Below are 15635 nucleotides of genomic sequence, written 5' to 3'. Positions count from 1 at the left end.
TCAGCACCCTGGACAGATCAAATCTCTTTCATTTATTTCCCAAAGTCTGAACACAGCGGGATCACCCTCATGGAAATAAAGCCTGTTGGTCTGTTACTGCAAAATACAAACATGGAGCCAATTCAGTATTTTTTTTATAAAGACGTTGCCATTATTTAGTTATTATTAGAAAATGAAGGATTTGCTGCACACTGTTGCACGTCTCCAAAGACCTTTTACTGTCAAACTTTAGGCATTTTCCAGTCAAAGGAACAAGGTGCTGAACCAGTTTACTGATAGTTGATTATTTTATTAAATAAAATAATACTAGTATGTCTGGGATACATTAAATGTGTATCTATATAAATAGTTTTTAATGAATGTACTGATACACAGTCAATTAAAAGAATCATTGATTGTGTTATGTCTCCCTCTAGAGGTTGGGGCTGATACTTCCATCAGGTTTCGATCTGTCTTTAGTGGAGATTTTAAGCACTGAAGTGGGTGTGATCTCTTTACTCTGACAATGTTATGCCTTCTTCGTTTGTCAGCATATTAAGAATCTTAAGTTTGTATTGTGGTCGTTTCTGTCTGTAATCAGTGCTAACTGATGCTGATGGGGTAATTTCAGGGCAGATTTAACAATTAAGTAGTACCCTTTAGTTTAAGATTGAAAATAATATTTGTTCTTACAAATATTTCCATTTTATGCAGAGAAAAAAAAGAATAATTTATGTGCAAAATACTTCACGGCTCTTTGTCTCCATCTAGTGGTTGAATTGGATAAACGCACCAAATCCTCTCAGAATCAGGACACTTTCATAAAAAAGTGTTGTGGATTAATTTGTTTAATGAGACGAAAAACAATATATTTGCATACTGTATTTAGTAAGTTGCACTAGAAATACACTAAAGCATTAAAAACACTGTTAAATTGTAGTCTTTGTGTGAATATATTTGTTTATTTATTTTATTTTGAAAAATAAAAAATCATATTTACATATATTTATTCAATGGTTACAAAATGTGGAAACAAAATCTAATTCTTCGTAAAAAAAGAAAAAAAACGAATTTAAGCAAAATTATTATTTTATTATACAACTGATTGCTTGAAGACCTTGCAGATGTCAAATTTTAATACTTTAAAATGTAAACAAACAGTATAAAAGTATAAGGTATAAAAGAATAAAGTAGAAGTAGAAGAATATCAACATTGTTAAACTATCTTTTCAAAATAAGTTAATTGCTTTGATTTAGGACAAGTGTGTTAATATCGGTGCTTAAAAATAATATAATAATAATAATAATCTTTATTTAAATAGCTTATATTGTTCTTCCGTTTTTCAGCATTATTGTCCGCTTCCTGGAGTTGCAAGAAATTCATCTGCGATGTTCCGCTGTCCGTTTCGCCGCTCTCAGCAAGAAGTGTGCACAAGTCAGCGCTTTTTTTAATGTTCATTTCATGATGAATAAAGAGGATTTCTTTAAGGTAGTCAACTCCACCTGCACAGGATAAAGAGAGAGGCAGGGAAAGAAATTAAAAAAAAAAAAAGGCAGGGCATACTTCTGTTTGGAGCTAAGTTTTCCTGGGGTAACAAGATGTAGAAACTGAAAACACAACAAACTCCCAGGATCTAAAGTCGGCCTGTCGAGACTTGCATGACTCTACAGGTTACTCCAGCGTCAGAATACAGATACTGCAAAACACCAGTGGAGGTTGCAATGGTAACCGTCGTACGCTTGTGCATGCACTCCAGTCTAACTTTCTATTCTCTTCGTCACTTTAAATAAGAAAGCTAACCTTTATTAAATTAATACATTGAAACTTGAGCCCTGAAATACATTAAAACTTCAAATTAAACTTCAAATGGGCCATGTATATTACCTTTGGAACACTAAAAATAAAATAATTTATGAAATATAAGTCAATGCTAAAATAACAACGTATTGCTGATCACCGTAAGCTCTGCAGAGAAAGTGGATGTGTCTTTATGTCAGTCCGGGGGCGGAGCTGGCAGCGCAGACTTCCTGAAAGGGGCTGTCCAATCTGTGACGTCACAGAAGCGACACAATTCAGCTTAAATCATTCACACTAGCATTATCACAGGTAATGCTAAATTTAGTTCATAATTATGTTTAAAAGTTACAGTTTAAAGTTTTGAACATTTCGTTTTGTGTGTTTTCAAGAAATGTTTAAGGTTTGTTTTGGGTTTTAGTTTGACAGCCCTGTTCTTTTTGGAGAGCCAGCGGGAGGGGTCACTCTGTCCAGTTCTCTTTGTACTGTCAAAGAGTGGGTCTTTACAAATATGTAGTGCGCACAAACGACCACTAGGTGTCAGTGTTTCCTCAGTTTCAGGACCACAAACAAACCAACCTGGGGGACGGGGGAGAAGGAGGGTCCACTGAAGAGTTGTCTGACTGAACTTCTGGGTCTGCGTGATTTTGTTTTTGTTTTTACGTTCTCCTTTTTTGGTCGTTATTTGCTCCAAACACTGTCACTCAAAGCGCGTTCTCACATTCGGCACGCGCTAGATGAAGGCAGCGGTAACGTGCGCGTGCGGGCACGTCGGGATGGACGCTGACAGTTAAGTGAAGCAGGGTGTCGACAGGTAACCAAACGCAAACGGGACGGCACCTTTGCCGCACTCCTCCTCCTCCTCTTTCTTCCTCTTTCCGCTGCTCCTCTCGGAGTGAAGGTCCGTCCGGAGTCGCCTCCAGCCGCTTCTGTCGCCGGACTCCACTTCGGCGCGAGACATGTCGGAAAAAATGGAGATTTCCAACGAACTGTTCGGTAAGCTAAACTTTGTACGCCTGCGCAATGGCTACTCCTCCTGTAGCTGTCCTAGAGTGAGTTTGGGAAACTTTTTTTATTATTATTTTAAGTCGATTTATACACCTAAATGAGGCATTTGAGTTTCAAAATAGGCTTAAAAATATTTTAACTTTTAAGAACGATAGAAAAATCTGCGTTGTTCCTTCATCTTTTCAGTGCAGTTATTTTCATGCCTGGAGGGTCTACCTGAGTCTCTCATATTGCCACTTCCTTATCTGGAGTGGGGCTGAGGGGTGTGTCCTGTGAAATTCCTTCTGGATTGTGAGATATTATCAACACAGTCTCCCTGACTGTGGGACAATAAATCACAGCACTTTTGGGAAAGAAATCAGCCATAACAGTCTGTGGAACTGAGGAAAAAAAAAAAAAAAGTCACCATGACCACTTTTTCTCAGCCCTGCTTTTGCACCTTTCTGCATAGCAGAGGGTTTGGAGTGAACCACTTAACTCCACTCTTCTTTCTTCCATGTGGTGCGCCTCCTTTGAGATTGGTAGTTTTCATACCATGCAAAACAGCAATTTGGACTGAAATTACACCCGAGAGCCACTCTGAAGAATGTTATGACCCTATGTGAAAACATCTACTGTACAGGCCGCGCTAGAACACCCATAATGCAGCTCATGCTGCCATACACCAATACGGTGGTTGGAAATCCATTTATTCATTTTATTTAATAGCACCCGTTGGTTAGGTTTTTATCTGTTGACTGTAAAAGAGAATCGGACTGAGAAGCCCCTCCTCCATTCCAAACAGGAAGTGGTTGCAAGAAGCCTAAATCTCATTATATTTGTCAGAATAACAATTCTTTCTCTGCCATTATTATTATTTATTATTATGCATTAATGTGCTAACGTCATGAATAGAGCTGTGTATCGATGTTTATTTCCAGAAACGGTTCGATTCACAAGAACAGATTCTGATTTTTTTTTATTCTTCAATTCAACGTAATTTTGAGTCCACAGATTTATACACATTTGTAGAGAAATACATCAATAATCTAACGTATGATTTGAATATATTTATATAAATCTGAGACAGTTCACATACTGTAAAATGTCTTAGTAAAATAATGAGGTTGTTTAAAGCATACAGTGTGACATGGTTTCTCAAAAGTAGAAGTTGTAACAAAAATGTTCAGATCATTAACACTGTAAACATTGTTCTGCTTCTCCTGGAGGGCGTTTCCGGTTGGCCACTCGGTGGCAATCGCGCCATTGCATTACACCTTATTCCAAAAGAAAAAAGGAAACACACGATGTTTTAGATCACAAATAGTTTTTTAAGAGATATTTCCTCAAAAGAGTTTAGAAAATGAATGCCTGTGAATTTATAAAGATGTTAATTTAGTCAGCAATGTATGTTTAGGTCAACTGAGAGTTAGCATTAGCCGTCCAATGGGAAATTCCATTAAACTTAAGCGGAATTTGACTTTATATGCTAAATCGATTTATATTTTTTTATAAATCAATTCTATTAACCCAGTCCTAGTCATGATGGCGTCTAAAGTTCGATTGACAAGAGTCTTCCGAGTGGAATTCTAACAAGCTCACTCCAGATTAGCAGGAGTGGTTGCCATAGAAACATCAATACACTTACTTGGACCACTCACTGTAAACTGACGTTGCCTGGCTCCCACACACCGGCGTCATTATTGCGAAAAAAAAGAAAAGTGAACTTATTTAATTTGGTTGGAACTGGAAGTAATCCATGAGGTCACACTCACTTGGTCCAGTTTTCCTACAGTCAATGAACCTGGCTGCAGACAACTAGATGGCGCCCAGATATCCTTAGCCGGAACCATCCGGCCTTATGTGAAAGCAACTTAACAGTTGATGTCTCTGTCAAATCCTACAATGCTCTTTGACATATCCTAACTCATTACGTGATCAGTGTGAATTAGCTGATCTTCAGAGAAAACTGGCTTTGTGCTGGAAACACTTAAAAGCAGCTTCTCACCGATATGCAACACATTGGTAATATGTGTTGCATACTGGTGCAAAGCCGCTTTTCTCTGGAACAGAACACACTGATTCACTTTGATCACTTTTTGTTGAAACCTTTTTAAAAAGGTTACAGATTACAGATTTTGACCTGTTTTACTAAACACTAAACTGTTTATTTACAGTAAAAAGCTGTATTAAAAGGTGCTACAATTCTAAAATGTTGTGGAAGTTCCACTTCCAGCTAATGCTGAATGGGTGCCATCTTGTCTGCAACCAGGTTCCCCTCGGTTTTTGTGTACCTTAAGTAACATCCCAGCTAAGAAATATTGCAGTTCCACAAGCGACCACCAGAGACTGGTTTCAGAAAGGGGATAATTTCTTTCTTATTTTTGTTCATCTAGTTAAAAAGTTCAAAATTTACCAAATGTAAACCTATGCAAACCTTGATTTCAATTGAATTTTATTTCTTTTTTTTCAAATTACAGTGGTCTTTTGTTTATCGTAGGGCTTAAAAAAAGCCTGCAATAGGTGAAATCTGCAATATCCTATTATAGATGTTTTAAGGCTGTAAAACCCAAATTTCACACTTTAAACAGTTTTCTCAGATAGTCATAAACACTTATTTTTTGTTTAAACTCTCAAAGTTCAAACATTTATTAAAAAATAAATCCAATATGATAAAATGAAAACAAAGTTCTGCTCGAAATCAAATATTTACGTAGATACACTTAATGCAATCTGTGTTGGAGACATGGCGCAGAGATTGAATAATAAAGTCTACAGCCAATCAGAATGTAGAAGAAGAAGAAAGCATGCAAAATGTCGGAAAAAGCAGCCAAACGTTATGATTGCAATGCGAAATAGTGAGTGACCACTTCACTGACTTCTGGGGGAACTCATTCTTTTAATGACGTGTGTTAGCTTCATTATGTCATACATTTCTGACCTACAGGGGGCATTTTTTATGTCTGATTTTGTCAAGTTACTCATTGTAAAACAACAGAGTCAAGTCTTTTTTTCTTACGAATCCTAAAAAAAAAAAAAAAAATCTATTTGTCTATTTGTGTCCAATGACAGACCAGTAGCTTCTTCTTTTATACACACACTTAATTTCCAGGAATTCACTGATAGACTAATACTTTACAAGAAAAATTCCTTTAACTAAATATTCAATGAAAAATACAATAGCTTCTTAAGCCATTGTTGTCTTGTCACGATCAAAGCTTTACGGAAAAGTCCAGTTACATAATACATATTTGGATGTTCCATCAGTAGGAACCATTTCAGCATCTTCCTGCTTCCATAAACAAACTGAACCTACATGGGGAAGCTGACTCACAATCCCGTGCTCTCTGTTACGCCGTCTTGGGACCAATCTCACACTGTATGTCAGTGGACCGAGAGATGAATGAGGCTTTTTGTTGGCAGCCCTGCTGTTGGTCTTAGTAGAACAGAGTGACCCATTGCTGCTCATTATCAGAAAAAGATGATTTAAAAATGGTTTAAAAAACACACGCACACAGGCATATATAAAAATTAGGGTTCTCTTTTTTCATTTGGGTTTTCTTTGTTAGTTTTTTACATAATTTCCATTAGTTCCTTTTTAGCCATTTCTGCACATGTTGTTGAATCTGTAGTTTGCCATTAGTCCTGCCACAAACAATTATTTTAATAGTCGACTCATCACTGATCCGATTAATTAACCAATTGGGTCATGCGCAAACTGGATGTAAAGCACAAATCTTAACCATCATTATCTTTAAACTAACTAAAAATGAGATATATAGCATTACCTTCGATACCTGCATTGAAAGCTGAATTTGGCCGTTGAAGATGCTAGTGTTAATAGCTGAAGATCCTGAAATTGATAGCTGAAATCACTGAAGCTGATAGCTGAAATTGCTGAAGCTGATAGCTGAAATCGCTGAAGCTGATAGCCAGCTAAAATATTAGTTGAATGTGAAATTAGCCTAAAAAAATCGTAGGTTAGCCAAAATGGCTAGCATACAGCTGAAATATTAGCTAAACTCCAAAATAGCCTAAAAAACAAAAAAATATCCTAAATTAGTCAAAATAGCTAGCATGCAGCTTAAATATTAGCTAAACTTCAAAATAGCCCAAAAAAAAAAAACTGAAAAAAAGCCTAAGTAAGCCAAAACAGCTAGCATGTAGCTGAAATCCCTGAAGTTATTAGCTGAAATCACTGAAGCTAGCCAGCTAAAATATTAGTTGAATGTGAAATTAGCCTAAAAAACAAACAAACAAAAAAGCTTAAGTAAGCCAAAAGAGCTAGCATGTAGCTGAAATATTGGCTAAACTCCAAATTAGTCTAAAAAAACCTTCATAAATGCCAAAATAGTACAAAATCTAGCACAATGCCATTCTAACGTTCAACTTTACTACACTCTGACTCCATATAATATAAAATATTGACTAATTGACAATTAAATTAGTCGTCAACTGTTTTAATAGTCGATTAGTCGACTAATCGACGACTAATCATGGCAGCCCTTTTAGCCATAATGGAATGGTATTGAAAAAAATCTTTTGAATTGTTTTTACGATATATATTTCAATATTTGTTTCCATGTTTTCTTTAGTATTCTCAAAGCTATGAATCTACTATTATAATTAAGCAATCCCTCGACATGTCAGTTCTGTTTTTGTGTCTGAAACTGCTGCCTCTAAACCAAGCATCTGAAACATGAAAACCACCTGCTCGTCTGGACTGAACCCTCTCGCTGACCTTTGGAGACTCGAGCATGTAACCTCTCCATGCGTCCCGCGGGGGCTAAGACTGCTGCTACTGGACCTCATGTGTCCTGTCAAAGATGAAGGACTTCTGACCCACCAACACTTCATCACACCCATGTGACTGCATGTCCTAAATCAGCGACAGTTTATTCTTCCATCACAGATCAATTAAGCATATTTTTTAAATGAACATAATGGGCAGAAGTAGCAGAAAAAGTGAAGTTATTTAAAGTCATGCTCTAGTTCCTTTGTAGTATAAATAGGATTTTTAGATTTGTTCGAAGAATCAGTAAAGGTCTCAGTCACAACTGACCTTACAGGTGCATACGGGTTGTCTGCGAGCAAAAATGGGGAAACCTGTACGAGTCACGTTGGGAATGAAATATCAAGGTTTTACAGCAGGGGTGTCAAACTCAATCACACAGGGGGCAAAATACAAAACATACTTACGGTCACAGGCCGAACAAGATATACATTTATTGAACACATAAAAAACTAAATTGTTAGAACGTATAAACTTTAATAAAAAATAATTTTTAAAACATAAATATATGTAAAAACAGGCAGGAATATTATTCCTTAAATAACTTTCTATATTTTACTCGCCATAATAATATATTCTGTCAAAATTTTGTCAAAAATGTCTTTACTTGTATGTCATTTTATCTAAAAAATTAAACTTATAAATATTGCAAAAGATTGTACTCTCCATAAAACAAATCCTGTCAAAATTATATATTATATACCAAATCGCTTATTCTGGCAACACTAGCATTCTTCAATGCAGCTGTATGATGGGATTTGGAGTTAATTTTTGTAGTGCTGGTCACTGACACGTTGGGTCTGCTGTCAGATCTGGTAGCCCAAGGAATTGTGGGATATCGTTCCCTTTGCCTTTCTGGGCGGATTGGGGTTCTGACATGGGTTTTATTGACTGGCTGTTTTATTCTGTTTTAACTTTAGTTGTTTTATCCTGTTATGTTAGAAGTCATTCTAACTGATCTCTCACTATGTTAGCAAGATAACACTGGGCCATTAATAATAGTCAAATAATTACCCTGGGCGCTTGACTTTGACACATGTTTTATACTGTTCCCTCTCTATATTGCAGTTCATTTTCTAAAATATCACTGCCATTTTTTGCATTCTCTCTACAGCGCACCTTGATTGGCGGTCGATATCGTCAATCAATCCCCTTTATGTCGTGTCTGCTGTAAAGAATGTGCTCAGCTTGCCAGAGTTGCATTAAATCTTTGATTGCAATCAGATCTTTGTTTTCATTCCATCAAAATAGACTCTTGTTTTTTTTTTCTTTGAAGATTTGAACTCTGAGAGTCTAACCCTTGTGCTCTCTTATGGGGTCCAGATGACCCCACCCTATGACATATGATCCCTCCCATGACACAGGTGGACAGGATTTTATGTCTGCCACGGACACCAGTGAAGATCAAAAGTCCTTGAGAAAAAAAGTTCAGTGCACTCTCTTGTGGGGTCCAGATGACCCTACTTACAATGCAAACATGTCTAGAATAACATAAGGGTTAAACAGAAGGGAAAACTGTATAAATGTTCATGTATATCTGAGAAAAGTGTATCAACTGTGTAGTCTACTTTTCACATATCGCAGGACATTGATGCAATGTATTCCCCACTATAAACGAGGGAAATGTTAATGCACATTTTTTCCTATGGGCGTGCTGCGGGTGACAGGTTGTACCAAACACTTATAAATGCAAGAGTAGGTAAGGATAAAGTTGGTACTGGGGTTGTGTACAACAATTTTGCACTAAATAGTGGCACTGCTGCTCATGTTTACTATCTTTAACACGTAATTTTACAGACAATTCCAATTCAATTGGTGTCAGTGCTTGTGATAGACAAAGTATTACTGATTTCAGCAATGTTGCACAAAAGTGTCTAATATTCGTTGCACAAAATAAGACACAACTTGTGTATTATGACTGTGTTCAAGCTAAGTAATAAATGGGGATATATTTTCCTAAAAAATGTGTTTTTACCAATTATCACAGTATCGTGATAACATCGATACCGTGTATCGCATCGTATCGTGCGGTACCCAGTGATTCCCAGCCTCAATTAGTATTATTCAAGTGATTAGTGCATGCCCCTAGCATGCAGCCTAACAAAATTAGCAAATTAGACTGTCAGATGGTAGTTTGTGTGTACATCCTGTGGGTATCACACCATGTGCGTGCAGTATATGTGTTGTCAGTAAGGGCATCGTACAACAGCATCACCTGTATGTAGTAAGTGCATCCAACTTATATTAGCCTAAAGATACACTTACCATGCACATGACGATGCTGATTGCATTTTCATTAAAGTGGCAGAACAAGCCTCAAGGGAATGGCGAGATGCACCTGCGCTCCCCTTAACGTGCAGCCACTCCTGTCTACATCCTTGGACAACCCAATGGACGAAACCCCTTTATGTGTGCATATGACTTGAGTTGAGGTTGTCTGGGTTAATTCTTGTGTAGTGTCTTGCATAAGGTTTCCATCAACCTGGGGCTTCTGTCACAATTAACTCCACAAATACAGAACACTACAGTCACTGGCAGTTTTTATGGTGGATCCTGTCATAAATAATTTTATGAACTAAGACTAAGTTTACAACAGTCTGGAAATGTCTTTTAACATGAGACTGTATTACTTCTGGTTAGCTGTATGGAATAAGTAAATACAGCATAACAATTTGCTGTGTTTTCATAGGACCTCTCAGTCTAATAGACTTTGATTACCTTCATCTGGACGATAAATCTGTTGGGGGAACCTGGACAATGATTGTTATCTTTTACTCCTTGTCAAGATCTCTATGCTTTTGGAGAGTTATATTTCATCTCCACAAACATAATCCAGAATGTCATTGACCATTTTTTAACTCTTCATTGACTTTTCGCCGTTAAGACCAGCTTGTAGGGAGTGGTGCATGTGTTTCTGATCAGGCCCTGTGCTGCTTCACAACGTCTGTTTTCGTCTTCCTCATGACTTCATCGTGTGTCTGGTTGCAAGAAGGACTGAGACTCCATGATGTCATGAAAGTGAGCCCACACCTTCCTCAGCTCAACATGAAGATCTCTTTACCCACGTCTGACTTTTCTCAGTTCCTCTTTGTTCTTTGCTCTAAAAAAGCGGCATCCCCCTCCCCCCTTTCTCCATTTGTTCAAACTGTATAAGAGCGCCAACAACCTGCTACTCTTCAGAAATATAAGCATCCCAAAAATATTCAAGAAGTGTCAATGAAACATACCAAACCCATTGAAAGCCTTTCATTTATTTTCTATTGAGGATTTTTTCTGTTTTGTTGACGGTAACAACATCCCGATGTAGCTTACACAACACAAAATTGCTGCTTCCATTCAAAAACCCACTGAAATTTTGGGGCCAGCAGCATTTGATTGGCCAGTTTATAACTGGACTTACTTATAAGAAAAAAAAAGTATCTTTAAAAAAAAAAAATAGAAGATGTTAAGAAGAATATATCAAAGAAAGAATAGTTATTCTCACAAATAAAATGACTAAAATATATATTTCTCAATGGAAGTCTATGGGACTTTAGCCTTCTTGCAAAGTTGTAGACTCAGTCCGGACAAACGGACTTTCCCAGTCTAAATACACCTTTAAAGTCACATTTCCAACACTCCAAAACAGAGCTAAAGAGTTGTTGCTTCCACGTTGTCACATAATGTAGAAAGTCAGCCCTGTGGCGGTGCATGTCTCCACAGTGACTGCAGCGCACCAATAAAAAGTCACAAACGGGTCAGTCGGCATGTTTGTGTTGTTGCTTCCTGCCTCGGCCAGCTGTGTGTGCTCCTGGAATACTCTGAATGGGCTTTTCCTCGCGGTGCTCTGAAGCATGTGTTAGCACTCTAGAGATGTTTGTGCACCAATGACTGCACGTGCTTCTTTTCCATGGAGTATTAGAAAGCTGATTTTGTGTGTCATCGCAAAAATCATAAATCTACTATAACTCCATGATATGAATCCATAAATCCCTACAATAAATGTGAACTTTCTATCTATTGTATATTAGAAGACCAAAAGAAACTCATAAACCCTTCGTCAGCGTAAGGCATGCACTGGCCTCTTCTGCGAGCTGATCCCACGGCGGCGAACCGCCCATCTAAACAGTCATCACAGATGTAGCCATGAGCTGTAATGCGACTCCCAGGGCTGTCACTGTCCTAATGATGTGTTCCTGTCTTGTAGAGAGCGTGAGGGAAGCGGTGGGTCGCAGGGTGAAACTGACCCTGAGGCGCAATGTCCAGCTGGAGGTCAAAGGTGAAAAGGTGGAGAACAGAGTGCTGGTAAGTGCTTTTTAAAGCAACATTTCTGTTCAAAAACCTATTTACATTTCACAGTTAATGCTTCATTTTATTTTTGTAACAGAGTCATCGATGTGGTATTAGTATTCCTAAGTAAAATAGTATCTGGGAAGTTTATTTATGAACGTGTGATTACAGGAAATGAGGTAAAGATCAGCCTAAATATAAACCTAAAGGTCAACTTTCTCAGACAGTAAAAACTTGACAGACTTGATTGCTGTTTCTTCTGCTTTACCCTTTCCTTCGCATTTTTTTCTTTAATAAGAAAAAAAGTCACAATATGGATGTTCAGTGAGAACCAAACTAATGCTTACTTAATACTTTTTGTTGTACTTTTTTCTGTCCCTCTACTATGAAGCTTCTTTTAACTCTGTTCACAGCTTTAATGAACCTGCAAACCAACAATCATCTCTAATGGTTGACTGATCTTACATTACGACTCAAAAAGGCTTACTAGACTGGTTGGAATTCAAATAAATGGATTTATAGGCTTGGAATTAAAAGCACCAGGGCCTTAAGTACATTAAAGTATCGTCATTTTCAAGCTGCAGGGATCGAGGAACCCGCAGCTTAGATGTGTCCATATCTCAGATTGGTCTTCTCATTTCCAATTTTCCCATATAATTCCAAAACACATGTCAAATTGTGTTTCTATAAAATATTTTGTTACCTTTTAGCCTCCCTATTCACTTTTTGAAGTTTTTTTTTTCTGTATGTAAAATTTCAACTGAAGGTACTTTGAAAAAACAAAAAATATATTGGAAAATGTACATATAGTATGGATATGAACGATATTAGATAGAAATTTATGGAGTAACATCAACGACTTTAAAAACCACAGACACAAACATGATTTAGTTGGTAAAAAGGTGTGGAATTAATCAAGAAATTAAAACATTTGTGGAAAAATATCAGTTTCTCTTTCTGTTGTGTTTTCTTTTGTGATTGTCTTTTTATGTACATGTGATGCAATCATAAAGATGTTCAGTATCTAGCTTATTCTACCAAACTGGGTCGAATACAATTGCAAGTGATGTGTGTTACGTTCACTAAACATAGAACAACCCTTTTTCATAGCTTCAAACAATAAATTAGTGACACAAAGAGTAACAGTTTAGAAGACCTAAAATCCAGCTTTGAATGTTTAAAGCTGGTATGTCAAATACATTTTGTTTTTGCTTAAAATATATAGAAGAAATATAATATAGAATAAAGTCCCAGAGAGAAAAACAAATGAGTTTGTCAAGAAGGAGAATGTCACGTTTTATTAAGAACACGTTTGCTTGGTCACTGTTGGAATTTAGTGTCTGAAAAGCAGACAATTAAATTTATCTGGAATTGGTGTAGTTTTGTTTTCTTTTTTTGTTTGTTTTTTTTTTTTTTGTGCTAAAAGTGCAGACCTAAGCATCTTTGGAAAACCGTTTCCTCAAACACAGATACGAGTTGTTTTCCTCCAGGAGAGCTGCAAGTGGTTGCTAAATATTTTTGAATGACTGTGGCTGCAGTACCTAAAGACGCTTCTTGTGTGAACTACAGAGTGAATTCCATTCCTTTTTCATCTTTCCAGGAATAGTTTTCACAGGTAGAGCTAATTCACAGCCTAAGAAACTCATCTGGTGCAAAATCGGAGGGACTCGAACCCCAATTTTTTGTTTCATAAATTCCTTTATTTATTCTGAAATGACCCGTGGTTATTGAAAAGTTTTAACCCTTGTGTTATCCTAGGCATGTTTACATTAAAGTTGGGTCATCTGGACCACCTTTGTCATGGGAGGGATCACGCATAGGGCTGGGCACAAAGGTTAAGGAGGTTAAAGACCCACGCCAATCAAAATTGTGTCTTTAACGTATTCTTGTAACATTTTTGTTATGATGGAGCATAAATATAAAGAAAATTCCAACACATTCTCACTCCCAGCTCGTCATATATGGACGTATAGTTCAGGCCCCCTCCGCCTCGCGTTTTTGGTGTCCCCAACTCATTGTTTCTGACGTTCTGTTCCCATAAAATAAGGGGTCCCCCAACCTCTGGGCCACAAACCAGTACTGAGGACCGCTTGGTACCGGGCCATGGACGCTAATCAGGAGTCCCCAACCCTCGGGCCAATGACCGGAACCCTGATCGGCCTGGTATAGGTACCCTAACCCAGTACTGGCACCGGTATCTGATTTGGAACCAGTACCAAGACACAAACCCTTGTGCTGTACAGGTAGCCTTCCCCGGTTGCGGTTCCGCCTCTGGTACCACGTCCTGTGGGTTTGGGACCCATGATTTAATGGGAACAGCAAGAAAAAAACACCAAGTTGGGGACACCAAAAAAACATCAAAAAGTAACCCGGGGAGGCCTGAGCTACACGTCCATATATGACTTATTGGGAATGAGAATGTGTAGAAAATTCAGTTTAAAGGTGTATTTTCATGTATTTCATTATTCAAATAGTTGTGAATCCAGAGCATACAATAAAACGCTGTTTGAAAACAATTGTGTTACGTAGGAAATGCAATACAAGCTTTTCTGATCTAATCTGATCTGATCTGATGCATCCACTTATAGATGATAGCTCGCCATTTTTGCTGCATTGTTAACATTAGGCTGGGGTGTGAGGGGCTGTAAGCTAGCAGGACATCATAAACAGATGGGTGATGGGAAGTCACTATCCCACTCACAACTCATAGACAACATTCTAATGGACTACTGGTGCTCTGCAGAACCTATGTCCTACAAAATAAGTTTTTTTTTGTTTGTTTTTTTTTGGCTAAAAATGGCATAATCAAAATAGACCACTGGGGAAACTTTTACAATAGATCAAACACTGATTGGAGTGGGTCTTTAAGATTGTGCTGACCTTTCAGTCCTCCATCCTGAAATGGGAGTTATTTCTTATCACAGGGGGAAATGGTCATGAAGAAAACAGGAAGGACCTTCCCAAATTGTTGATGCGTGCTCTGAAATACCACGAAGATTTTCCATTCTTTGGTTAAAAGAGCTGTGTCAAGGCTTGGGGATTATTAAGGCCTCTCAGTGCTGGAAAGTTGTTTGTTCCATTTGTTTTGTCATCATAAAGTATGAAACTGAAGTTACCTAAAATTAACATTTCTTTGACATAGAAATGTTTTAATCAAAAACATGTCTATTCTAGTTTAAATTTGCTTCCTCATACCCCATAGCCAGATGCTTCAGTAAATTCAGCACATTAATTCTGTATTCTATGTTTCTCCTTTATCCACATTCCCAAGCTTTTTCAACTCCTGTCAGAACTTGAAGAAAGTAGCCCACTCACAACCAAGAGGTGTTGGGAAATGAAGATTTGCACAGAGATGGAAGACGCCACATTCCTCAAATCGTGCAATGTTTCCTTTATATGAGACAAACAGTCTAAATGTTGCATTATAACATGTCAAACTAATGAGTGGTTTTTAATCAGCCACCGTCTGATCCTTTTCTGCTTAATGATGGATGTAGCAACTATTTCTTCATCAACACAAGCATAGTAACACATAGAAATCTGATTCATGGCTGTCAAAATTCCACCTTTCAATCCTGAAGTTACCAGAAGACTAAATGTTGCAGTTCCTCAAAAGACCACTGGGGGCTGGAGTCAGAAGGGGGCACTGATCCAATAACTTCTATGTTAAAAAGTCAGACCATAAGTGCAATCTGGTTTCAAATCTATTGTTAATGCTTACTGTTTTGTTTTACATTCATGACAAGAGAGAAGTGATTTTTTTTTTTGTAATCTGCCAGTTTGAATTTATTAGAGTTCAAATTTACATATATA

The 15635-nt window shown here is 37.5% G+C and overlaps 1 protein-coding gene and 1 long non-coding RNA gene across 2 annotated transcripts in view; one reads left to right on the top strand and one right to left on the bottom strand.

Moving 5' to 3' along the window:
* Window positions 1–875: 875 nt before the first annotated feature.
* On the bottom strand, window positions 876–2488 carry LOC112162555. Its single transcript, XR_002922094.2, has 3 exons — window positions 2354–2488; window positions 1938–2026; window positions 876–1482 (listed from the first exon to the last, which is right to left on the bottom strand). It is a non-coding gene; the product is annotated as an uncharacterized LOC112162555 (long non-coding RNA).
* The window catches only part of LOC112162553 (F-actin-uncapping protein LRRC16A), a 44115-nt gene continuing 30688 nt past the window's right edge, over window positions 2209–15635 (top strand). Inside the window, exons 1-2 of the mRNA XM_024298356.2 lie at window positions 2209–2770; window positions 11740–11837. Of these exons, the coding sequence (XP_024154124.1) occupies window positions 2734–2770; window positions 11740–11837 (135 nt within the window). The 5' untranslated portion in view covers window positions 2209–2733. The remainder of the gene's footprint in view (window positions 2771–11739; window positions 11838–15635) is intronic.

This window comes from Oryzias melastigma, linkage group LG11, assembly GCF_002922805.2.
Source record: "Oryzias melastigma strain HK-1 linkage group LG11, ASM292280v2, whole genome shotgun sequence".
NCBI lineage: Eukaryota > Metazoa > Chordata > Actinopteri > Beloniformes > Adrianichthyidae > Oryzias > Oryzias melastigma.
Note: the sequence above shows the minus strand (reverse complement) of the source record. Positions and strands in the feature narration are given on the sequence as shown.